The 26,635-nt window shown below is 34.4% G+C and overlaps 2 protein-coding genes and 1 pseudogene across 6 annotated transcripts; 2 read left to right on the top strand and 1 right to left on the bottom strand.

Moving 5' to 3' along the window:
- Nucleotides 1-3,797, bottom strand: part of LOC120131080 — a 31,679-nt pseudogene extending 27,882 nt beyond the window's left edge.
- A 1,235-nt stretch (nt 3,798-5,032) lies between these two features.
- LOC120131078 (mitogen-activated protein kinase kinase kinase 3-like) lies at nt 5,033-9,660 on the top strand. 3 transcript variants are annotated; one of them, XM_039148182.1, is made up of 11 exons: nt 5,033-5,572; nt 6,152-6,481; nt 6,674-6,761; nt 6,909-6,971; nt 7,121-7,281; nt 7,362-7,437; nt 7,879-7,938; nt 8,096-8,203; nt 8,314-8,550; nt 8,847-8,950; nt 9,042-9,660. In XM_039148182.1, exons 1-11 carry the CDS (start codon nt 5,094-5,096, stop codon nt 9,295-9,297), a joined length of 1,962 nt encoding a protein of 653 aa, XP_039004113.1. In that variant the 5' UTR covers nt 5,033-5,093; the 3' UTR covers nt 9,298-9,660. The 3 variants fall into 3 exon arrangements, with proteins under 3 accessions (XP_039004113.1, XP_039004114.1, XP_039004112.1); XM_039148183.1 differs by having other exon boundaries at nt 6,134-6,481; nt 8,865-8,950; XM_039148181.1 differs by having other exon boundaries at nt 6,134-6,481.
- Nucleotides 9,661-20,092: 10,432 nt separating this feature from the next.
- LOC120131079 (E3 ubiquitin-protein ligase RGLG3-like) lies at nt 20,093-24,975 on the top strand. 3 transcript variants are annotated; one of them, XM_039148184.1, is made up of 13 exons: nt 20,093-20,201; nt 21,045-21,065; nt 21,159-21,313; nt 22,130-22,214; nt 22,310-22,450; nt 22,537-22,650; nt 22,883-22,980; nt 23,069-23,148; nt 23,224-23,329; nt 23,655-23,782; nt 23,864-24,020; nt 24,133-24,189; nt 24,614-24,975. In XM_039148184.1, exons 1-13 carry the CDS (start codon nt 20,108-20,110, stop codon nt 24,695-24,697), a joined length of 1,320 nt encoding a protein of 439 aa, XP_039004115.1. In that variant the 5' UTR covers nt 20,093-20,107; the 3' UTR covers nt 24,698-24,975. The 3 variants fall into 3 exon arrangements, with proteins under 3 accessions (XP_039004115.1, XP_039004117.1, XP_039004116.1); XM_039148186.1 differs by lacking the exon at nt 21,045-21,065 and having other exon boundaries at nt 20,123-20,197; XM_039148185.1 differs by lacking the exon at nt 20,093-20,201 and having other exon boundaries at nt 20,809-21,050.
- Nucleotides 24,976-26,635: the final 1,660 nt, after the last annotated feature.

Below are 26,635 nucleotides of genomic sequence, written 5' to 3'. Positions count from 1 at the left end.
ACTGAAAATATATTTCAGGAAACCAAAATCAATTGCTTCCAACTAAATGAAATGCTTCACAGTTCACACATCAATTAAATGATGCATTCACTTGACAGAAGATTTCAAAGAAACGGTTATAAAAATGAGAAACCAAGAACCTAACTAAATTTCAACCACAGTAAAAATGTCTAGCACTCCAACAGAAAGAAGATCCCAACATCTTAACATTGTTAGATAGATTTCCTCTTTAATGGACAAGACGATGCAGTAAAAACATTTTCAACAGAAGCCAAAAAAGTTAACCCCTTTCGAACAGATCAAATGAATACACAAATGAATATAACATCTTGAAATTTCAAAGAAAGCAAGAACCTAAACTAGATTTCAACCTCGAAAAAAATGTCTAGCACTCCAACAAAAAAAAAGAAGACCCTAACATCTTAAAGTTGTTACATAGGTTTCCTCTTTAATTAGACAAGACCCCACAACAAAAGCATTGTCAACAGAAGCCAAAAAGTTTACCCTTTTGAACTGATCACATGAATACGCAAGTGAATATAACAATTAAAAACTACAAAATGGATTATACATCACAAAAGAATTTAAGACGTCATAACCCAATTGACTAGTAAACATATAGTGGTAAATTCTAGTCACCAATTCACGATCTAGACCGCTTTAAAAATCACAAGTAAACTTATTAAAGATAATAAATAGTGCCACTCGATGCCATTGGTTTGATCAAATTCATCGTAAATAAATATGTACCTCCATTGTTTTGAGCTTCAACTAGATGCGAATTAATCTCTGCAAGTGACTAAGAGGCAAAAATGACAAGAAAAATTAGCATGTCAGATAACAATCATAGAAGAATATTAATTAAGTGAAACATTGGTTAAACTTTGAAATGAGCAAACCACCTCATAACTTCAATTGGAAAAACATCCACCAAGCCATATGATGTGTCACATAATGACAGTACAAAATCCAATGAATCACGATAAGCCCTTTTTCGTAATTGAGATACAGAACTATTTAGAAATGGGGGTTTGGAGTTCGATCTATCATTCTGTTGCTTAGGTGAACAAGGATGCTTCTGCAAAAGTGTGAGCACAGAAAATTAACATAAATTCCCAGGAGCAACTCCAGTAAAAAAACACTAATAATGAAAAATAAAGAGCAGAAAAATCACACGAAAAAAGTAAAACACATGCTTCAAATCCTTTTTCAAAAATAAATGAAGGAAATTTTCTCAGTATAAAAAAACCATCATATATCCTTTATGGTTTTTTTCCATCATTTAATTATAATAGTCCATCTTATGTCACTCCAACTCTTCTTTATTTTTCTTGAAATACCCCCATCCGACACCCATGTCAAAATGCACATTTGGATATAGGTAGGAGGATATAACCCTCCAAATACATGGAAAAACTTGTTTTAATACTGTTTTTACACGTTAGGATTCTTTAGATTTATGCTCTTCTTCAATGTTATTCAGCTTATCAATTACAAAAGGGGAGGGGATTATACTTTATTTCCTTAACAATGTGAATCTATTTCATCAAGTCTAGTGCTCTAGATCTCAATAAAGAAACATAATTTACCGTCATGTTCTAAGTAGGCCTATAAGTTGGTTCAGCCAAAGTAATCTCCAGGTACATCACACAGATTTCAAGTTCAACAATTTCAAAGAATAGAAAGCAGAACAAACTTATCTATCCCTTATGTTCCTAAGAGGTTTCCATAACCTTTTCTAATCATTACATATTACAAGATGTTAATCAAGAGAAGGATATCCAGATTTTAAAACCACAGATTCATAATACATTGAAGGATATAAAAACATTATAATAGGTTGGATGAAGACTTATAACACTAGGGATTATGAGTGAAAAACTGTTGTAAAGCTACAAAGACTAATAATACATTAGGGATTGGCAACTAGAGAGCAAATGGTAGAACTGAAAAGCTCTATTTTTTCCCACTTGTGGTCCCAACATAAAACAAATAATCCAATATTTATCTTTCGCAATGTCGATTGCATCAAATTAAAAACACAGAGTTCATAAAAGACCATCCATATGATATGATGTGAGGATTGTTTAAACCGGTCAGGTGGGAATGTGTATTTCAGGAATTTTGGATAAATGGTAAGAATGTAACACAGAAAGCTGATTTATCATTGGTGCACATATTGGAAATCAAAGGACTAAAAGTGAACAGACGTTAAAGAATGAAGGAAACATGTCAACAACAACAAAAAAAGAAGCAAACAAACCTCTTTATGCTTCTTTGAATTGAACAGCTCAGAATCTTCGATTGAACTATCCCGGTCCCTAAAGAGTTTGCGGAAGAAGTTCTCAGTCCCTGGACTGCTCTCAAACAAACTGTCACTGTTGCTGCATTCATTTGTAGTACTAGTTTTATTCTCTTCAGGGCGCACTTTGAACAGTCTTCTGAACAGTGAGAAATCTGAAGAATCTTCTTCCTCACCATCATCATTCTTATCATTCCCATCTTTCTCTCCCTCAGATTTATCCTTGAAAAGCTTCCTGAAAAACCCCTCCTTTTCATCGTATTCACCTGATTTTGAAGCATTTTCTGCAGAGTTCACCATATGTACATCATCACTTCAGTCATTTACATCATCATTCGTATCATTCCCGTCTATCTTTTCCTCAGATTTATCCTTGAAATGTTTCCGGAAAAAAACCATCCATTTCACCATCTTCACCTGATTTTGAAGCACTTTCTTCTGTGTTCACCATTCGTGCATCATCAATTCTATCATTTACATCTTTCTTATCCATAAATTTATCTTTAAATAACTTCTTAAAGAATCCCTCTTTCTGATCATCTTCTGCTGGCTTAGAAACCAATTTATCATCAGAATCACTCTTACTATCTCGAAACAATTTCTTAAAAAAACCGTTGTGATCAGAACTTGATGTCATTTCTTCCTCCTCTCCTTTACTATCCTTTAGAAGCCTCTTAAAGAACCCATCTGAACTTGATGTTAACTCCTCATCCTCTCCCCCTCTGTTGTCCCTCAAAATCCTCTTGAAAAAACCATCATTTTCATTCTCCTCTTCATCATTCTCAGCCGACTTCCTAAACGACAAGGCATCTCTGACTCTAGGACTTGGAATAAACTTTTTAAAAAATTTATTTTCTTTTAGGGACAACAATTGATTACCATCTTCCTGCAAATGGTTCCCTGAAGAGGGGGAGGACAATGATATTGATCTCTGTGGAGAAGGTGAAGTCAATGACGAAAACAGCTGTTTTGAAGGTAGGAATCGATTCAAAACTTGATTTTTACTCCCTGGACTTGAACCTGCATTGGGTGGCAGCACAAGGGGAGGCCACTCACCCGTCAAAGTAGCAACAATTTGACACTTTTCTTGAATCCTATTAATCCCTTCATTATCATCAGAATCCTCTAACTCCGCCAACAAAAACCCATGCACCTTCATTGCCATTTTCAGTGATTTTGAGCACATATCAATAACGAACTTATCCAATGAAGGGCTTGGCTTATGTACCATCATGTAACAAGTCTGGAAGAGATAGTTTTCAATTCCAGATAATGGAAGCTTGTACATCCTGTTACAGAGATAATCTCGTACGCCTTCATGGTCATGTTTGTAAAGATAGCTAACGGCGATCCACTCACAGAAAAACGACGAGTCAAAGAATCTGATGAGCCACCCGTTTTCACCTGAGTCTCTTGCTAGAGTAGTCCTCGAGGTGGTGATTTCACGAGGTGACTCATCCGATTCTCCTCGACTCAGTCCTAGAAGCCTCACCATGGCTAACACATATATACCATTTTAAAACCTAATTTTTTTCTCTAGTTTGGTAGATAGAAACCAAATTACCAAGTAGAAAGTCTTCAAATCTAGTACAAAACCCTAGACCCTTATAAAAAACTTCCATAGAGAACCCTAATTCCCTCTCACCTGAGCGAATCCGGAAGTGCCTCACTAAACCATTACCCGTATTGCTCTCACTGTTGAACCCCTCTTCGGGAATCACAGTAGTAGGGAAGAGCAGAAACCCCGATTCAAAAGTAAAAAAGACAGAGGAGTATAATTGATAGTGGTTTTCCCACAGTTGTTTAGTTGTCAGGAAAAAAGGTCAAATGATCGGGGAAAAGGGTAGAAGGTTTGAAAAAGATGATCTTTTAGAGGGAGAGAATTTTGGAATTTTCTTCTTAAAGAATTCAGAACGTGCTGAGGGAGAAAAGAAAAAGTAAAGGGTACGTGAAAATTCAAAATCAAAATCAAATGTTAATATGTTTTGAAAAAATGACAATTGAAACACCAAACGTGCAATTTACCCTAAATTCATTGATATGATTGAATCTATTTATTTCATATAATTTTCTAAATTTTAAAAATAATAATAAATTGAAAAAGAAGCCACGTCATCCTCTCCCTTTTATCATCCAACCACCTGCGGCCGCCCCCTTAGTTAGTTCTTACTGTAGTACTGGCGCACTTAAGAAATTGGAACTTAAATAAAATATGTTTAATTATATTGCATAAAAAATAATTTCGGAAAAGCATTTTTTTTGAATAAATTATTCTAAATTAATTAAATAAATTAAAATAAGTATATATATTTAAAAAAAACTGTAAAACTGTAGGTACAAAATTTTTAAGTCAGATTTTTATTCAATTCAAATATATATTATTGTACTAATAAAATAAAATATAGTTAAATCTATCTTTAATAATTATTGAAATATATAACATTTATACTTTACTTTTAAATTTTCATATATGTTTTGCTATTATAAATTATTTTCATATTCTTCTAATAATCATATTAAAATTTTAAAATTAATTTTTATCATCAATATTATATTTAAAAATACAATTTTATAGTATTGTTCAATAATAAAACAAAGAGACATTAAAAAAGTAAATAAATATAAAACGCTACCTTTCTCTTTCAATCTGAACTCCTAATTCTTTCTCTTCATTTCCTCTCGGTTTCCTCCTCACAATATAAAACCTATTCTTTTTAACAAATCGAAAACTTTTCCTTCTTGTTCATCGTCATCGTCATCTTAGAGAAGAAATAATTTCATTTTTTTTAAAATGCCTGGTTGGTGGGGTAAAAAGTTGAGTAAGAGCAAAGAAGAGAGTCAAAATCGAAGTCCACGGGGTACCAGCATCGGAGTAACCCAGCTTTCGCCTAACAAAACAGATGCTGTTGCTGCTGGCGTTTCCACCGGCGGCGGCTCTTCTGGTAAAATGAAAGCAACAGCAGCCGCCGCCGATGAAAAGAACCACAACTACCCAAAGAGCTTTGATAGTGGAGGAGGCCTTGTTTTAACCACCGGAAATTCGCCACGTGCCAGCAAGGACTTCAGCGTTGTTGGTGGGTCACCTGGGTTTTCGGGTTTCGATTCGGATTCAGGGGAGAAAATAGGGATCCCTTTGCCTACACCATCCGTCTCACCGATGCAAAGTGATCATGTCGTCGGGTTAGGATTCGCGTCGCCTTCGGATTTAAGTGATAGCTCTTCTGACGATAATCATCTTGCAAATGATCCGGTTCAATTCATCGCATACAGGTTCTTCTTCTCCCTAACATGTATTGGAATCTGAATTCTTAAAGATTATTTGTTAATATTAAAATTTCTGAATTAATATTGGGTTAGTTACTGTTTTTATATAAACCAGTTGTAGATTAAGTAATAAAAATATGTTTTTCTGTCTTTTCTTGGGTTGTCAGAGTATGACTTCCTCTTCGTCTTCCTTTTTTTTCGTTTAATTAATTTTATCAATATATCCATTTGGGTCTGCTATGTGCTAATAGTTTTCAGCTTTCGGAGCTGAATATTCATTTATTTTTGGCTGTCAGAGACTTGTTTACTTTACAGTTAGGGAAAAAAATATTTGGGTTTTCTAAATCTGATTCATTGTAATGATTCTATTTTCGCTGAATTTGATGACTATTAAAACAATTTTGACCAAAGGATCAAACTTTAACATACATAAACGAACCACCATTGGCATACCATGTCTGTAATGAGCTAAATATTCAAAATTGTCGTATGGTATTGGGTTATTCGCACTCAAATGAAGTATTTTCTGTAATGATATTCAGAGAGCTGACATTAACTGAATTCCATGTCATATATTGATCCCAGAGGCCAAGGTGAAACTAGAATGAGCATGAGGTCAAGAAGCCCAGGTCCGGGGTTGAGAGGGCCGACCAGCCCAACGTCACCTCTTCATCATCAATTGTCTGCAGTGAGTATAGAGTCTCCTACAGGGAGAAAAGAAGATGGGAAATCTGTGTGTCATAAGTTGCCTCTTCCACCAGGTTCTCCCACTAGTCCTTCTGCTTCCTTGCCTGGCAGTAGCAGCTCAAGAGCTTGTGGAGTGAGTGAAACTACACCTTGTACTCTATCAAAATGGCGAAGAGGTAGACTCTTAGGGAGGGGAACTTTCGGACATGTTTACCTTGGATTTAATAGGTAGGACTTGCTTCCTGTATCGGTTAATCTTCACACGCTGTGAGTCATGAAGTCATTTAGATTTATCGATCACGGAAGTTAGCTATTGTGATGCATTCATTGTATTAATCCTGCTAGTATGCAAGATTGTCAGTATGTTTTTAGCTTTTTTCCATTGTACTTCTCTGAGTATTGTGCATCCATGATCGACAGTGAAAGTGGACAGATGTGTGCTATAAAAGAAGTCAGGCTCGTATCTGATGATCAGACATCAAAAGAAAGCCTAAAGCAACTGAACCAGGTAATAGTTGTCTGATTCTCACTTATTAATGATGCATAATCTTTGTTCAGATTTCACATTCTGTTCATTTTACCAGTTGATATTGAGATCATTTACAAGTTGCCACATATAAATGCCTGATTTTCTAGTTCTTTTTAATATCAACAGGAGATTAATTTGCTGAGTCAGCTATCTCATCCAAACATTGTTAGATACCATGGAAGCGATCTGGTATGGTTTTTTTACTCTGCTGACAAGCAAATGATCAATTGCATTATGAATTGAAACGAAAGGGGAGTGGAGAATGACTATTGGAGTCCTTTTCCAAATACCAGATAATTGTACCTTGCCTCATATAATTCTAATTTGTCATTTTTCAGGGTGAAGAAGCACTCTCAGTTTACTTGGAATATGTCTCTGGTGGTTCAATCCACAAATTGCTTCAAGAATATGGTGCCTTCAAGGAACCAGTTATTCAAAACTATACGAGACAAATTCTTTCCGGGCTTGCTTACTTGCATGGAAGAAATACAGTGCATAGGTACTTGAATAATTAATTGTCTGTAGTGTGGAAATTCGGCATCAATTTCTTATGTTTTAAAGCTGTGTTTTTTGTTTCAGGGACATAAAAGGGGCAAACATATTAGTAGATCCTACTGGTGAAATCAAGTTGGCAGACTTTGGCATGGCAAAACATGTATGGGACCTTATCTCATCTTAGGGATAATCGGGTTAATTCTAGAATACTGAAGCTAGTATCTCTGGAAAATAGGTGGTGACCAAGAGTAATAAGTGTCTACTAAATGGCAGTTTGACGTGATGCTAGTTTTGGTTGAAAAGAAAACAGAGAATAAAATGAAACTGTATTTTGAATATATCATCCTTTAGACGATCACTTGAACACCAATTGAATGCTTACCTTTACAGAATTGACTGTAGTCTTGAGATGGAAAATCTAGACTTTGATGTCAATCTAACACATAAGAAACCTATGAATGAATACTAAAAACCTATGTAAAGACTGACATAAATTAACAAATCAAAACCTGATAAAAACTGATATCATCTCCATACTTTAGTTTATCCCTAGTCAATGAGGAAAGCAGGCCACTTATTGTTATTTTTTTTTCTGAACCAGATAACAGCTTGCAGTACAATGCTTTCATTCAAGGGAAGTCCTTACTGGATGGCACCTGAGGTATTGTTTTCCACTTCCGTTCAATTATATGATCACAGAATCCCTTTTTTCATGTTTTAAACTCTTTAACATCTAGTTCGCTGCTAATTGTTTTTCCCATTTGGTTACTCCAGTTCTCCAAGGTATGGTCACTTATGTGTATATTTCATGATTTCAGGTTGTAATGAATACAAATGGCTACAACCTTGCAGTGGATATCTGGAGCTTGGGCTGCACTATACTTGAAATGGCAACATCTAAACCACCATGGCATCAGTATGAAGGGGTACGACATAATATTATCTTTTAACATTTCTCAGATAATGTCTTTTTCTTGCTAGTTCCAAACTGTTTGGGAAATAGGATTATTCCTTCTGTTATTTCTGAATTCAACAGGTGGCTGCAATATTTAAAATAGGAAACAGTAAAGATATGCCAGAGATTCCTAATCACCTTTCTAGTGAAGCCAAAAGTTTCATAAGGCTTTGCTTGCAAAGGGAACCGTCAGCGCGTCCTACAGCCTTGCAACTGCTAGATCACCCTTTCATTTGTGACCAAGCAACTACAAGAGTTGCTAACATTAGCATAACCAAGGATGCATTTCCTTACACTTTTGATGGAAGTCGCACTCCGGTATATTCTTAAGATGCTTGTTTCTCTTTCTTCTTTTTCTGATGTCTTTTATTACTCTGATTGTATAGACTTTATCTTCTCTACATCCTGAACTTATTGGTACATTGACAGATCACTTTTTAAGTAACAGTTCTAAAACATACATCAATTTTCAATGCAATTTCTTTGATAGTTGCAGCCATACCTTTATCTTGTTTCGCACCATTTAAGCTTGTATATATTAATGAACATATGTGCTTGAAGTTTGCTTATCAGTAACTAAAGCTAAACTCTGTTATTTTTAACTTTCTGAGCAGCCCATTTTAGAAATGCAGTCCAGTAGAAATAATATCCTCTCATTTGATGGAGATAATGAGACAAGGGGAAGGACTACAACTTCAAGAGCTTTAAGGAGTCCAAGGTGCTAACGATATCTTCTTTCATTTCTGCACTCAAAAAGATATGACATGAAGTTCTAAACTAACTTGCCTGACACATATTCATATGCACAGAGATAATGCAAGAGCAATCACATCTTTGCCCGTGTCTCCTTGCTCAAGTCCATTAAGACACGGTACGGCCCACAAGAGTTATTTTCTTTCTCCTCATCCGGCTTATCAGTTTGTAGGACAGAGCAATTACAACGTGGGTGATTTCTCCACAAATTTTTCGAGGCCAAATCCAAAATACACTCTGGATCCTTGGCGTCAAACTTCACTGCCAAATGTTCAAACACCAGGCACCCCTCCAAGAACGAGACCTATTTGAGATATTGTAAATAGCGACGGATAAAATGTATTTTTCCACTCCATCCCAAAGTCCAACGAAAGCGAGTATATTTCGTTGATGGAAGGATCCTCCCTCCCTATTCTGTAAAATTAAGCCATGTCATTCTTCTAGACAACTAGAAATGTGATTGTGATTTTAGTTTAAGGCTACTCGAAGCGGGAATATTTGGGGACAATGGGAGTTCTGTTGCAGGGGAAAGATGAACGATGCTCCGATACTTTGATCTTGTACAATGTTCTCATTTTGTATATGGACGATGGCCACTAGGTCTGTTAACATTATTGTTGTTGTATACTAGTTCATCACGTACGTAATACCATCACTTGTCATCAACTGGTTGAACAGGCAAATTATGTTATGTGATACCATCCCATTTTAGCCGGTGACCGATGCTTCATTTTTAATCTAGGAGAAGGGCGACTCCCTTTCCCATTGCACTTTCGGATGAAGCTTGAGTGGGTCATGCTTTTTTTACTTTTCTTGGAAGAGATTCTTCCGGATAATTTTTCCACTTTTTTTTTTCAAGAAAAGGAGCAGCTAATCCATGGTTACTCGATCCATCTGTAGCAATCTAACAATACAAGCTGACGGTGTCGGAAATATTCTCTCACTGGTTGGACTCTCGTGACTCTGTCGTGCTAAGCAGTCAGTCACTCCATTAGCTATTATCGTATATGCCTAATACGTACTTCCCAATCTAGGTGATGCAGAGCATGAACTCCATCTACCAGTGTTGTCCTCTATGATGCTCCAGAGTTTGATCAGGATAGTTGAACCACTTCCAAACAATGTCTCCATCATAACTTTTCTGTATCCCTAACTTCATGCGTCGTAAAACATCATACACAGCCCACAATTCAGTCATGAACATGGAGCAAATACCTAAACTTCTAGGGAATCCAAAGTCCAACCCACTTTTCCATTCAAATCTGGTGAATTCTCCATTATAAGAAATTTTATAGAAAATTCATCATTCTCGCATTGGATGGTATAGAAAATTTAATCATGCATTCTTTACTAAATCAGTAATATTTTGAATTCGAAATATTTATTTAACACTTTCTAAGATGCGTTGAAAAGCTGAAAAAACAAGTTTTGTTATACGAAAAGGAAACATTCCAAATATGTTTCATCCTAATCATAAACTCATTGGAAGATGGCCAAAACTTATAAAGCAGAGAAGACTGAAATCTTTTAAATTCACCCCATACGTGTATCAACAATCATATTTGCGTACAAAAATCAAGTGTACATTGGAATAACAGGGTCGGATCACGTCTGCAATTTTTACACTGGGAACGTACATTGTGGTCACTTTTATAGATTGACCAAAGCCACTGAATCTGGCACTTAAAAATGCAACAACACATAGCAAAGTTTGTACTTGAGCTACAATGAGTTCATTCCAAATATCAGTAATACGCTTCAATATGCAAAGCATTGACGACCATGGTGGTATTAGTGGATGGGCGCCGGTAAGCCCATCCGTCCGTGAGGAACCTTTTCTCAATAAAAATTTGTCTAAAGATTCGATCTTATCATATTATAATCTCTTTCGATAATTATTTGATGAAACTAATTTTGAGATATATTATTAATTTAATATTTAAATTTTTAACAAATATTTTAAACTCTTTAAGTTTGAAAAACTCTCTAAATCTAAAAATATGACAAATTTTTTATATTTAATTCTATAAATTTTAAGTATATTTTGAGAAAAATGATAAATTAATAGAAGGTGATAAAATCAATTTAGACGGCAAATGAATATTTACCTCTTTGGCAAGTCAAATATACTTTTAAACTTCAATATCAAACCAAATTTCATCAAATCATTTAAATATTCATTTTCTTAAATCTCAAATAAATCCTTCATCTTTTAGTTTTAACCCTCCTTGAATTTTCCTTAAGCCTCTATAACACTTAAAGTTTCATAACCAACCCAAAAACGAAAGGAAAAACTAACTAGATGAAGCCTTACATTTGCTATGGGGGGCTCGGGACGCGAGGAAGAAGAATATGAGAGAACCAACAGAACTTATCCTCTTATTCTCCTATTAACTTTTATTAAATAACCCAATTAAATGAATATTAAATTCATTACATCTAAATGACTAAATTTCCCCTCCATTCTTCCATTCTTACTAATAAGTCTCAAAAACCATTTCCTAAACCATTCCTCATACTTTTCAATTTACTTAATTTAACCCACTAAATTTTAAATTCTTTCACTATGATCACTTACCCGAAAATTGGGGTATTACAATCCTACCCTTTAAGAAAATTTGTCCTCAAATTTTAAGACATACATGATGTGAAGAGGTGTAAAAACTGCTTCCTCATGTCCTCCTCTTTTTCCCAAGTAGCTTCCTCGACTTTATAATTTTGCCAAAGTACTTTAACTAGAGGAAACTTCTTGTTACGCAATTATTTATTTTCTTGAGCCAAGATCCGCACTGATTCTTCCTCGTAAGTCAAATATGGATGGATCTCTATTTCCTTTGGTGTGATGATATGTGTTGGATTTGATCGGTACTTCCTGAGCATCGAAACATGAAAAACATTATGGATCTTATTCATATCGGGAGGCAAAGTTAACTGATAAACTACTGGTCCTACCCTTTTTAGAATTTCATAAAGTCCAATAAATCTCAGACTCAGGTTTCCTTTGCGTCCAAACCGCAATACTTTCTTCCAAGGCGTTACTTTCAGAAATACCTTATCCCTCACGTAATATTCAATCCCTTTTCTTTTTAGATCATCATAAGAATTTTGTCGATCAGAGACTATCTTAAGGTTATTCTTGATGACTTTCACTTTATCTTACATTTCTTTCATTAAATTCGGGCCCCCCAGATCTCAATATTTTAATTCAAACCAATTTAAGGGTGTTTTGTACTTCCTTCTATACAAGGATTCATACAGGGCCATCTTAATACTCGATTGGTAACTGTTACTATAAGTAAATTCCGCTAAAGACAAATATCTTTCCCATGATCCTTTGAATTCAATCACGCATGCTATTAGCATATCCTCCAATATCGGAATATTTCTCCCTGATTGACCATCTATTTGCGGATGAAAAGCCGTACTGAAATTCAATCGAGTACATAATGCCTCATGCAAGGACTTCCAGAATCTCGAAGTAAACCTGGGATCTCTGTAGGATACAATCGAAACTGGTACTCCATGCAGCCGAACTATCTCTTTTATATATAACTCTACATATTTATCCATCGAGTAATCTACCTAAACTAGAATGAAGCGAGTTAGTCTTGGTCAATATGTCTACGATTACCCATATCGAGTCTTTTTTATTGGGAGTCAAAGGTAGCCCTGAAACAAAATCCATCGTAATTCGTTACCACTTCCACTCGGGAATAGATATCGGTTGTAGTAATCCGGAAGGCATTTGATGTTCAGCTTTCACTTGCTGACATGTAAGGCATTTTGTAACAAACTTTGATACAATTCTTTTCATCTCAGGCCACCAATAACGACTCTTTACATCATAATACATCTTATTCCCGCCTAGATGCATCGTTAAAGGACTATAATGTGCCTCGGAAAGAATATCTTTCTTCAGTTCTTCATTATCTGGAATGCAAAGTCTTCTACGATAATATAAACATCCATCAGTCCTTATTTTGAAGTCTTTAGCCACACATTTTTCTACTTACGCAATTCTTGCCAAATATTTTACATCTTGTCCTTGTAGCTCTTTTATCCGACCCAAGAGCGTCAGCTTTAACTTAAGTTCAACAATTAAGACGTCATCTTCCCTTAAAGACATACGTGTATCCAAAGCCCATAAAGCTGCAAAAGTCTTTCGGCTAAGTACATCCGCTACCACATTAGCATTCTCTGGATGATAATCGATGATCACATCATAATCTTTTAAAATTTAGATCCATCTTCTCTGTCTCAAATTTAGTTCTTTTTTAGTCAACAAGTACTTTAGACTCTTTTGATATGTATAAATATGGCATCGCTCACCATACATATAATGTCGTCAAATTTTCAAAGCAAACACGACCGCTGCCAATTCTAAATCATGTGTCAGGTAATTTTTCTCATGAGTTTTCAGCTGTCTTGAGGAATAGGCCACAACTTTCCCCTCTTGCATAAGCGTACATCCCAATCCATTATGAGATGTATCACTGAAGACGACATTGTCTTTACCCGACTCAAGTTGTAAGAGCACTGGTTCCTCTGTTATAATCCTCTTTAGCATTTCAAAAATTTCGTGGCATTTCTTAGACCAAAAAAAGGAACATCTTTCCTTAGCAACTTAGTTAGCGGCAAAGCTAATATTGAAAAGTTCTTCACGAACCATCTATAATAACCAGCAAGCCCCAAGAAACTCTGAACTTCAAAAAAAATTTAGGGGTTACCAATCCACTATAGCTTGAATATTTTTGGGATATATCCTTATGCCTTTTGCGAAGACTATATGGCCAAGGAAAATAACCTCAGCTAACCATAATTCACACATGGATAATTTAGCTTACATCTTCTTCTCTCGAAGAGTCTGAAGGACAACATGAAGATAAACATCATGCTCCTCTATTGACTTTGAATACACCAAAATATCATCGATAAATACCACCATAAAATGATCCAGTTAGGGTTGGAATACTAGATTCATCAAATCCATAAATGTTGCAGGAGCATTAGTCAATCCGAATGGCATCACCACAAATTTGTAATATCCATACCGAGTCTGAAAAGTTGTTTTTGAAATATCCTCCTCTTTAATCTTTAATTGGTGGTATACTAACATCAGATATATCTTAGAGAACAATGTCGCACCTTTCAGTTGACTGAATAGATCATCAATCCTCGGAAGAGGATATTTATTCTTTATTGTTACTTTATTTAACTGACGACAATCTATGCATAATTGCATAAACTCGTACTTCTTTTTCACAAAAAGCACAAGTGCTCCCCAAGGAGAAACACTGGGTCTGATAAATCCCTTGTTAAGCATCTCCTGCAATTGGGCATTTAATTCTCTTAACTCTGTTGGAGTCATTAGATATGGAGTCATAGAAACAGGTTCAATACCCGAGTAAACATCAATCTGGAATTCCACCTCGCTTTCTGGAGGTAATCCCGGTAACTCTTCCAGAAAAACATCCGGAAACTTCTTAATTGTTAGAATATCATCTAATCTCACTTCTGATATTCGAGTGTCTATTACGTTTGCTAGAAAAGTTATACATCATTCCAACATCATTTTCTTTTCCGTCATTACTGATATCATATTGAACGGTGACTTCACTTTTTCACCAGTCACTATTATTTCTGAGCCTTTCGTATCCTTCAAGAATAACCGCTTCTTACGACAATCAACTCATCCATGATAAGGAGACAACCAATCCATGCCCAAAATAATTTCAAATTTGTTGAAAGGTAATTCCATTAAGTTTGTCGAGAACATAATCCCTTGAATCTTTATCGGGCATTTTCTACATACCCACATTACTCTTGCACTATGACTCATAGCGTTTACCGCTATCATCTCACTAAAAATTGGTTCTAAAGGAATTCCTCTAGTTATAACCAACTTTGTACTAATATAAGAGTGTGTAGAACCAGGGTCAACCAAAACAAATACAAGTTCATCAAAAAGATAGAATGTACTTGTTAAGATCTTCGGGTCATCCCAATCTTCATTAGTCTTAATATTATATATTATGGCTACCCCACGAGTCTCTGGTTGCAGAAATGCCTCAAATTGTCCTCTGGATCTACCTCTTTCTTTGCTTATGTTTGATGCTGCTACTGATCTCTAAGTTTACACTGAATTATCCCCAGATTTCTTAGGACAATTTCGAGCATAGTGACCAGTTTCACCACACTGGAAACAAGCTACACTGAGAAATCTACATTCTCCACGGTGAAATTTACCACAAGTCTTTTTCCATCTGTATACCTTGCTCCACTGCTAGAGTCTCCTCTTGAGCTCTTTAAATAGCCTTAACTCGGTTTATAACTTCTTGCAGGCTAGGCAAGTTTAAAGCCAACATCATCTCTTTTAACTTTGGCCTCAAACCTTCGATGAATCAATCACATCGAGCTTTGTCATTGGGAACTATCTCAGTAGAAAAACGGCTCAGCTTGTTGTACTCAACCTCATACTTTTGTACTGCTCGATCACCTTATTTCAGATTAAGAAACTTCAGTAGCATCGCCCGCCTAAACTGCTCACTGATATACTTATTCTTAAATTTCTCCTGGAAGAACTATCAGATCATTTGCTCCGGTGGTGCATACATCGTAGTATTGGTCCACCACACTCGAACTGATCCTTGAAGTAAAGATACAACTTCGCCTAGCTTTTCAGAATCTGAGCAGTGAAGACTCTCCAACATCAACTTAATATCATTTAACCATAGATCAACATCTACATGACATTCATCCTCTTCTCCCTGAAACTCAAGAGCTCCCAAACTTTTTAGCTCTTTTGGGATCAACATATGCGGTGCTGGAGGAGCAAGGGGAGGATGAGGTGGTTGGAATCGAGTCAAAATAGCATCAAAAGCTTGCATAAAAACTCTAAACTCTGGCACTAACATACCCTGATGTGTTGGTGCACTAGCATTTTCGAAAAGGATCAGATGGTCACTATTACCTTCATAGTTCTCACTACCTGACTCTTCTCTATCTTCTTGATTAGTCGCTCTTCGCGAATTCGTAAATTCTAGCATCTATTCGTACATACATAATAATAACACTCAAGTTAATAAGGAGTAACATCAATCATATATCTAACTATACCATATCAATAACCTTGACATCTTAGCAGCATATAAACCCTTTTTAAAGCAAAATACACTCAGTTTAGGCCGAGAATCGACTACACATGTAGCTCTGATACTAATAAATGTAACATCCATTTCTCGGATACGTTTTCGTACACAAGTCACAAGTGTCACATAACTTTTAAAACATTTCCTTATTTGTAAACTCATAAAATTTGTTTCGCAAATAAAACAAAACATTTTAATATAATAATAATAATAAAATGTTCGTTGTAACATATTACAAAAATTATAGCTTTAATACATTCCAGAGAATTTTTATAAGCCTAAATACATGTCGGCTAATTATAAAAAATAGACATAAATGTCATACAGTTACTGATGAGACAACATTTGATTGATGATATCCACTGCACTCCTTACTCCGCTACTCTTTGCTATTTCCTATATGTGAAATCAACACATGCTAAGTATTTACTTAGTGGGGCATAACAATACAAAATGAATTGTACTTAAATATAAGCATATCATAAAATATCAAAATATGAATGAAAATCGTATAAATCATATCAATACATAAACTAGCTTGGCGAACCAATCTTCATTCAAATAACATGATTAACTATATTTAGTATTCCCAATATACCTATCAATCAGTATTTTCCAATTTATCCTTTATTTTCTAAATGTATGCCAAATGAGAATGTAAGGTGCATGCATTGCAACGAAGTGCCGAAATGGAAATTCACAAACTTATTATGAATTCCATGGATGTACACATAGTGTCGAAAGTACACACAATATTAATACGAAAATGCACCATTATGCATTAAACAAAATCGATCGATAACTTTTATACATAATTGTATAACGAAATGGTGATTCACAAACTCATTATGAATACCATGATTGCACATCTAGTGCCAAGTACACACAGTACTGATACGAAAATACACTGTTATGCATTAACAAAATCGATCGATAACTTTTATATACAATTTATGTCGAAATGTACATTTGCCTCTCAATGCGCATACAATGGGCTATTCAATCAACTTAGCAGATTGCACAACATAAACATTCAACTATTCATTTTAGAGCAATTCATACTCTACAATTATTCTTGTATCAATTCCCATAACATTATGAAAACATATCGAAATATTGTAAAACATACTTTAATCAGACATTCAAGGTTGACTCATCGCAAGTCATCATCATCTCATATAAGTACAATAATTGCACTTACTTGGTATGCCTCACTATTATGCCTTACTGATGTCCAACGATTCGACAACTTTATCCTTGCCCTTTTGCTTGTTGGATTCAGGAGCTTGGTTACGATCTACACAAGAATCCATATTAACACACACACAAAATACAAACGTTAGTATATTTTCAAACATTTATACAAAATAATAATACTCAAAGTACTATTATTCTTGAATTCTATTAAAGTTCATCCTAACTTAAAATTCCAGGCTAAATAGTATCGATACCCCTCCTATGGTATCAATACTTCTATATTATGGTATCGATACTCCCTTCAGTATCGATACCATTTTTGCATTATGGAATCCATTTTTCAATAATGGTATCGATACCTTCCTCTTAGTATCGATACTCCACTTTAGTATCGATACTACTTGCATCAATATCGATATTGTTCATCGTAATCATCTTCTTTCCTCAAATTTAACCCTATAGTATCGATATTGATCTTCCAGTATCGATACCCTTACCCAAAATTTACATATTTCACTTCGATTTTTACCAAATTTCTAACTAAAACTCTTACTTTTTTCCCCAACTATACCAGAAAACTCATCATCACTTAATCCAACTAACATACATCCATAAATCTCCCTATAATATCCAATAACTTTCAAGAACCCTTAAAACTAAAAATCACACTCAAATTTCAAACATGTTTCTAACCTTTTCTAAGGCTCCCAATCTCTTATTTACCTCTTTGGCAAGTCAAATATACCTTTAAACTTCAATATCATGCCAATTTTCATCAAATTATTTAAATACTCATTTTCTTAAATCTTATATAAATCCTTCATCTTTTAGTTTTAATCCTCCTTGAACTTTCCTTAAACCTCTATAACACTTAAGTATTCATAACCAAACCAAAAACAAAAGGAAAAACTAACTAGATGAAGCCTTATCTTTACTATTGGGGGCTCGGGATATGAGAAAGAAGAAGATGAGAGAACCAACCTAACTTATCCTCTTATTCTCCAGTTCACTTTTATTAAATAACCCAATTAAATGAATTTTAAATTCATTTCATCTAAATGACTAAATTGTCCCTCTATTCTTCCATTCTTACTAATAAGTCTCAAACACCATTTCCTAAATCATTTCTCATACTTTTCAATTTATTTAATTTAACCCACCAAATTTTAAATTCTTTCACTATGATCACTTACCCTAAAATTAGGGTATTACATCTCTATATAGAGAAATATTTCGAGCAACTGATTATCAAAAAAATGCTATCGATAGGTGTCTCTTTCTTCTGCAATCATGGGCGTGGTATTGCATGTCTTTTTTATGTCCGGCCATGAAAAGCACGCTAGTCTTCCCGTTATTATTGAGGTAATTTCAATACTAAGTTTGTATATAAATAATTTTTTTGAGTATATAATGAATTTTTTTTACACTGAATAGGTGGTCATCTTAAGGAAAGATCACCATAATATACTAGACGAATTAGAAGAAATTCGGTTGCTCGTTGATCAAAAGGTTGGTACAGAGGTATGCATTTAAATTTTATTATTTACATTTAATTATCGTTATATAATTATAATATTATTTTGATAAGAATTATATATATTTGTTTTAGTTTCAATGGACTCATTATTCTACTAAAGAAATGAGGTGTTGCATCACAATTCACTTGAGTGACCCATTAGATCCCTTTGATATGTTATGCTATTGTCGAGTGGTATCCTATTGATCACGTGCTCTGCCAATTTGGTTTCGTACAATCTATTCCTGAAGCACATAGGAATCTCGACAATATGCATAAAATCAATAGACGGGAAAAAAAGAAGTCAATTGGCTGATGAAACACAACAAGTGATTAATTATCTAAGAGGATCGACATGGACGCATTTCCCGTAGGGAGCCGATTTATGTGGTTCATTATTCGGTTGCAGATGACTTTTATCAATGGTTCAATATGAACGAGAAGTCGTTCTTACTTTTCGAGGAAGCACGAGGCGGGAGCATTCATTTGCGTCGAGAAAAATATCCACCATCACAACATCATCGTCCCCCGACTCATGGATGGAGAGTAGGGGTTTCCGGCTCATCCTCAGCTACAACACTAGAACCATCACAACAACCACAAATTTATATCTACAGCCGTGAAAGTAATTTTGGTGTGATTTGATGTTTGTATCTGGGAATATTTATAGGGAGGGGATGGTTGATCGAGAAAGTTGGCTCAGGTAATAATGGAGTGTACAATAATTTGTGAATAATGGAAGGCGCATCATGATTCACGCCTTCCATGCATATGTCAGATTTCCCAACGAATGCACATTTCATGATCCGCGCCATTGCTACATAACGCCAGCTCGGATAGAACCCGCGAATGCGCGCTTCATGATCCACGCTTTTCCACCGTGGTGCTAGCTCAGACAAAACCCTGTGAATGTGCGCTTTATGACCCGTACTTTGTCAGAAAGAGTGCTAGATCGGTAATATTTGAAGAAAAATGTGTGACATATAATATTTTGTTGTTAGGGTGTTATTTGGGTAAAATTGCCGATTACTCGTCCACGTTCTGGTTACCACCGGGTAACAGTCAACGCAACCCTCACAAATCTATATGACAGCCAGATAGAATGAATCCAACGGTAATTATAGTACCGAGATCACCGACAATCAAAATTGATCTGTAGGTTCGTGAAAACTGAAATCAAACAAGTGAACCGCTCGGACAAGGAACTAGAAAAGAAAAAGGCATGCTTTAAAAAAAATCGTCGACAAACGTGTCGTTATCAATGGATATCCATTTCTATACTCAAAAGACTTCAATCCACCTGAATCTTCGGCACTCTTTATTTTTCCTTTTCTCTCTCTTAATCAGACAGGTAACTTTCCCTGCAAAATTGCCTTTGTTCCATTGCAAATGACTTCATTTTTCTAATTGTTTGCTTTTGTGGGATTACATCTATTACCTTTGATCTGTTTCTGTCTTCTTTTCTCGGATTTGGATATAATTTTTGTTAATCTTTTTGAAGGAATGGAATTTGAGCTGATTTACTATATTTTCATTGCTGGGGACTAAGTTAGAGGAAAACAGAAATGGGTCTAATTGGAGAAACTGAGTATAAAGTAGTCTCCATCTATAAAGAAAATTCGACCTCCCGCCGATAAATTTCTAGCTGGTTGTTGGGAGATTATTATCAAAGAAGTTAAAAGAGGGGGATTTTAGGATTAAAAATTTCAGCTTTGAATTGCTGTTGACGTTTTAATTTTTATTTCAGTTTTTCTATAGCTTCCCGGCTTCATATTGCGTTTAAAAGGGAAATTATTTGGTTTATGACAGATAAACAAACTTTAGGACTTGGAAATTATCTTGGTTTACTTAAAAAAAGACTTAGAACCAAGTTATCAAAATCAGTAAGGTTTGCTTTTTAATTCAGAATCTTAGTAAAATCATCCCTGAATGCATTAACATTTGTTGGTGCTGATTTATGTCTTAGCTATTTTTGTTTAAAGTAGTTGGTTGGTTTTGGATTTTGGTTTCTAATCAAAGCACATATTCTGGAATGGTTCTCTTTCCAAAGCAAGTTATCGAATGAAACTCCGAGAGAGAAAATGCTTGAAATAGGAAAGTATAAGTGTTCTTCCTTGTGCCGTTGAACTCTCAGTGCATGCATAAATTTGTTTGTTTCTCATGAGCTCAATTTGATGTAAAGGTGTGTTTGTGTTTTCATAAAGGTACCGATTCCTCAGGTATGGGAAATACTGAATCAGGATATGATGATCGTGATACTTCTCACTCTGACTCTTGGCATCAACCTTCTTATGAACCTTCATCCCTAGCAGGAACTTCAACAGATCGAAACCATCAACCCCGACAGCAAGCCCCGTCTATACCTTCTTATGCACCTTCATCCCTAGCAGGAACTTCAATGGATCAAAACCATCACTTCAGACAGCAGGCCCCATCTATACCTGACAATTTCAGCTCATTGGATCAGGTGTTTACCGTTACTTAACTTTGAATTATTATTTTGGCTGAGGGAAGATATTATTTGTTGATAGCACAACCAATAAAATTAAGATATGAAGCATACCATAAGAGAATGACAAGTACTTTTTTTAATATAGCTGTTGACTGCAAAGTCTTGTTTGGTTTTGGCTTGTTTGAAAAACAATACTTCTACAGTTGCATTGCTAGTCTAGATAGAAATATGACCTATTTTGGTATTTGATCTGATACATTAAATTTTAAGCTTAGTGAAACATCAAGAGAAAATAATCAATTCCAGAATTGGTTGATTATAATGAAAAGAATAATACAAAATCATTCATCATAAATTTTAAAGGATGACTTGAATGGTTTTAAAATATTGAATGCAGGCTGAAGATGCACATTAACTGGAGTAATGAAATACATGGGGAGATGAGGAGGGATTTAGGTAGAACTAAGATCACATGTATAGCACTAAAGAAGGATTTGGCATCCCTACAGCTATTGGAGAATATAGTCCTTGATTTAGCAGAAAGAAGTTCAAACAAATTTGGACTAATATAAGCAAAAAGTATATTAAAATTTGGAGGTCACTATGCACTGGAAACTGTACAAGCAATTGAAGTGCAATGCGATCCAAGCATCATACAAAATGTCATTATGATACATTCTCTTCTATTTCTCATCTTTTAGATTCCGAGTTGCATGAGTTACTTTATGTTTGGATATGCTTATCATGTTGTTGTATGGTGTTATTTTATTTAAGAGATGTAGTTTTGAGTGGAATGCATTTAGTAACAAGAAAAATTTACACTTTAATCAGGTTATTTCAGCACTGAGAGAGGCTGGACTTGAATCATCCAACTTAATACTTGGTATTGACTTCACAAAGAGCAATGAGTGGACAGGTACACCCCCTTGCCCCATTTTTTCTTAATGTGTGGTTCTTATTACACTGTATAAATAATTACTCCGAAAGAAGCTCACAATTTTTTTACTATAGGGAGAAGTTCATTCAACAGAAGAAGCCTTCATGCTATTGGTGGCTCACCTAATCCATACGAGCAAGCAATCTCTATAATTGGTCGTACTTTATCCCCTTTTGATGAAGATAATTTAATACCTTGTTTTGGTTTTGGTGATGGTTAGTATATTTATTTAGCATTATTTGTCCCAGTGATTTCTCTCTTGCGTGAATATGTTATCTCATTATTCTTTTGTTTTTGGTAGCATCAACACATGATAAATACGTATTCAGCTTTTATCCTGATCACCGACCTTGTCATGGTTTTGAGGAAGCTCTTGCACAGTATAGAGAGATTGTTCCGCACATAAAGTTGGCAGGTTTTGAATATCTTTCCTTCTATTCTCTTTAATATATTTATGCACTTTGTAAAGTGTACACCATTGTGGTTTACTTATCTATTCTTCTCTTCTAATTTCTTTGGCAGAAAAATTGTTGTACAAAATGTCATGACTTTCATCTAATTTATTGCTTGAAAGATATTAATGCTCACATACTCTTCAGAATGGTTGCAGAGATTTGAATATGTTAATTTCTGATTTTCGTTACTAGGTCCAACTTCGTTTGCTCCGATTATTAATGCTGCAATCGACATTGTGGATAGCAGTAATGGACAGTACCATGTTCTTGTCATAATAGCAGATGGACAGGTTTAAAAAACATGCTTTATGCACTTGGTTTGAAATAATTCGTTTCTTCTATGCATCAGTCTTTCCAAATGTTTATTCGATTGCGTAGGTTATGAGGAATCCCGACGTAGCTCGTGGAAAGCTTAGTCCACAAGAACAAGCAACTGTTGATTCCATTGTTGCTGCTAGGTAAAGAACTGTTACTTTTAGTGATTAAGATCTTATTGTGTTCTTACCCTATTGATCATGGTATTCAATAAGCAGTCATTATCCTCTCTCAATTATTTTGGTTGGAGTGGGGGATGGACCATGGGATTCAATGAAACAATTTGATGATAATATTCCTCATCGTGCCTTCGACAACTTCCAGGTATGTTAGCAATTCTTTGAATCAATATGCAAAGAACAACTTTTTGTTGTTAAGTTTAATTTGTCTTTTAAGGGCATTTGGTTTACGGGTATAAAATTATCTCGGGGAATAGATTTTCGGAATGTAACATCACTTGACCCATTATGAATGTTTCCTTACCTTGTTTGCTTTAGTTGGGATTATATTGTTTGGTTGAGGAGATATAAGATTACTCGGAAGTAAATTTTACTAAATTGTCATTATGATATTTTTTTAAGAAGTTAAGCTTATTTTGTGACAGTAAGTAAAACCTTTGAACATGTTCTGTGTCACGAATTCTTTGCAGTTTGTCAACTTCACGAAAATCATGTCTGAGAACACGCAAACATCGAAGAAAGAAGCAGCCTTTGCTCTTGCTGCCCTCATGGAAATTCCATATCAGTACAGAGCTACCCTGAATATTCGTTTTGATAAGTAAGGCCAGAACTCTAGCTTTCGGTTAATACCTAATTTCAGCTTGGAACAATTTTAGACATAAACTTTTAAATTATGCAGTCGAGAACTAGAATACAGACACGAAAGACCACTTCTGCCTCCACGAGACGTGATCGATCATGATAATGCCGTTAGATCACTCCTGCACATGACAAACTATGAAACAGTGCAGCCAACAGCCCCTGCACAACCCGAAATAAGTTCTGCAGCAGAACCGGTAATAGGGTGTTCTTTTACTTCTTTTCCAATGAAGTTTTTTGTTTTCATTTTCACAGAATCTCCATTCAAATTAGTATACTGATATTGAGATATTCATTTGTTTCTTCAAGGTCTGCCCTATCTGCCTGACGAACCCAAAGGACATGGCTTTCGGATGCGGTCACACGGTGCGTTCATTTTTATTGTATCATATAATGTTTAAGATTTCTATCATTAATTCAAAGTACAGTTTTGGTATAGATCCTTAGGTGACTGCACCGGAACATATTTAGAGATAATATCTCTGATAAACAATTAGTAATGTTTTCATCTTCATCATCATCGTTCTCTGGGATATATACATGTATGCTTATGTATCTCTTACATATCATCATAGATATTTCGGTCGATGTCATATATACTTCTGTGTGAAGTGTTAGATATACATGTCTAGGTAGACGCCATGAACATGTTCTTGTAGAAGTTCTTTTCATGATAATGAACTCTGAATTTTGAGATCGGTAATGGTTTCAGTTGTCGGTAAATTTAGTTTAAGTGCCTAGACTTCTTCCTTTATAATTGATTATCGTGTTTTATCTCGTGTTGTTCAAGACTTGCAAGGATTGTGGGGTGACAATTTCATCATGTCCAATGTGCCGGCAACCAGTAACGACACGTCTGAAACTGTATACCTAATTGAGAGAGCAGTTTTCGGGTTTTGGATTTCGTGTCGAGTCGAGTCAAGTCAAATGCTATGGAAGCATATTCAAGAAAGGACCTCCTACAAAATCTCCTTCACTATACAAAGTGTTATAAACCCATGTTTTATTTCTATTACCGAGTCTCAAATCCGAAGGTGGCCATGCGACTGAGGATTAATCAACAGAGTTCTTTGCATTTGTCTGATATTAAGTGTTTGTATTTGCAATGTTTACTGCAATTTGAAAGAAGATGAAACAATGGATAGTTTTATACTCGAAGTTTTATATAGTTCGTGGTTTAAGTTTAAATTTAACAGTATCGTAATATTATAAATAATTATATTTAAATTTAAATATAAACTTAAATAAATTTATTTAATTCAAAATTATTTGTATGATTGATCGTTTATGTTTATGTTTTGTTCACTTTTCTTTATTGATTTTAAAAAATATGATATATGGTTTTTTCGTTTTTATCTAATTAAGATGCGGTCACCATGAGTTAGTTGTTGTTAACTAGAATTTTTAGTATAATTATATATTTAGTCACTGTTATTTACATTTTCTCTTTATTTAATTATACTTTTAATAAAGTAAAAAATTAACCTTTCAATTGAATCTTAGTTTTTTTGGGAAATCAAGCATGTAACCGATAATTGTGCTAAGATTAATATTTGATCTAAGATAGGCACGTATAAATATTTAACTTAAATTCATAAGATTTTATATATATTAACTTTAAGAAATATTTTTATATCCACGAACCGAATGGTCTCTGTGATAAATGAATTGTTGTTATTCTTTGATGACCCGAGTTTGAGCATCATAGATATCAGGGGTGTGAGCGTTGAATGTCGAAAGCGTGAGAGTTACTTTTGAACAGATATTGTATTGTATTTACCCTAGATTAATAAAAAAATATATTAACTTATTAAATATATTTTATTATTAATTTAATTTAAAAATATTTTATTTTTATTTAAATTCAAAAGTATATATTTTATTCTTATATAAACTTTTAAAAATATATTTTATATTAAATATATATTTATTTTAATTAATTAAATATAATATATTATTACTTTAAATTATTAAATATATTCTATTCTTATCTTTACTTCAAAATTATTTTAACATAAAATATATATTTTAAATTTGCTTTGCTTTGTTTTCTTTCGATCAGATGGTGACACATGTCATCCTCTGATTAGTGAAAATTAAATATATTAAATTAAATTAAAATTAGTCTTCTAACCGAATAGTGACACATGGAACGACACGTAATACTGGTGACACATGACATTATTCGATTGATATATTAAATTTAATTTAATCTATTAAAAATTTAGAGAATGTGTAGAGACTAAATGTGTGATCATACTAAAATATTTAACGACAATCAACTTGTGGTAACCGCATCTTAATTAAATAAAAACGAATGTGATCATATATTAAATCTTTTGAAATCACTTAAGAAAAACGACAAAACACAAACATAAGTAATGATGTTGTTAATTCTTAATTCAATTATATTTGAATTTTACAAAATCTATTTTAAAATAAAGAAATAAAATGATATTAATAATATAGACAGTGATTTTCGTCCCTATTATTATTATTATTATTATTATTATTAAATAATAATTACATTTCATCCCAGACAAGCCTAACTACAACAAACCCCCAACCTTTTCCAAGATTAAGTTGAATCGATCCCCATCATAGCCCTAAAAAGCTTAAGGATCGTTCCGACAGCTTGACGACTCCACTAGGGATATTAGAGAGTCAGGTCGTAATCGATTATACGCCATATTTTTAAAATGACAAATATGAATTTTGATCCTTAAGTTTTGTTTGCATCACATCGTATTTTTTTATTAGTCATACTAATGTGATTGGTTTACGTGTTTTAGATTTCTAACCTTTTTGGTTT

The sequence above is a fragment of the Hibiscus syriacus genome, unplaced genomic scaffold, assembly GCF_006381635.1.
Source record: "Hibiscus syriacus cultivar Baekdansim isolate YM2019G1 unplaced genomic scaffold, ASM638163v2 tig00110548_pilon, whole genome shotgun sequence".
NCBI lineage: Eukaryota > Viridiplantae > Streptophyta > Magnoliopsida > Malvales > Malvaceae > Hibiscus > Hibiscus syriacus.
This window is presented reverse-complemented; position numbering and strand designations above follow the sequence as displayed.

Bases quoted from the DNA above. Each gene is read 5' to 3' on its own strand.
- LOC120131078 (XM_039148181.1), top strand. From the start codon at position 5,094: ATGCCTGGTTGGTGGGGTAAAAAGTTGAGTAAGAGCAAAGAAGAGAGT. The intron at 6,972-7,120 runs GTATGGTTTTTT...GTCATTTTTCAG, and splicing joins GATACCATGGAAGCGATCTG to GGTGAAGAAGCACTCTCAGT. The intron at 7,939-8,095 runs GTATTGTTTTCC...TCATGATTTCAG, and splicing joins CTTACTGGATGGCACCTGAG to GTTGTAATGAATACAAATGG.
- LOC120131079 (XM_039148184.1), top strand. From the start codon at position 20,108: ATGGATATCCATTTCTATACTCAAAAGACTTCAATCCACCTGAATCTT. The intron at 21,314-22,129 runs GTGTTTACCGTT...CACTTTAATCAG, and splicing joins ATTTCAGCTCATTGGATCAG to GTTATTTCAGCACTGAGAGA. The intron at 22,451-22,536 runs GTTAGTATATTT...TGTTTTTGGTAG, and splicing joins TTGTTTTGGTTTTGGTGATG to CATCAACACATGATAAATAC.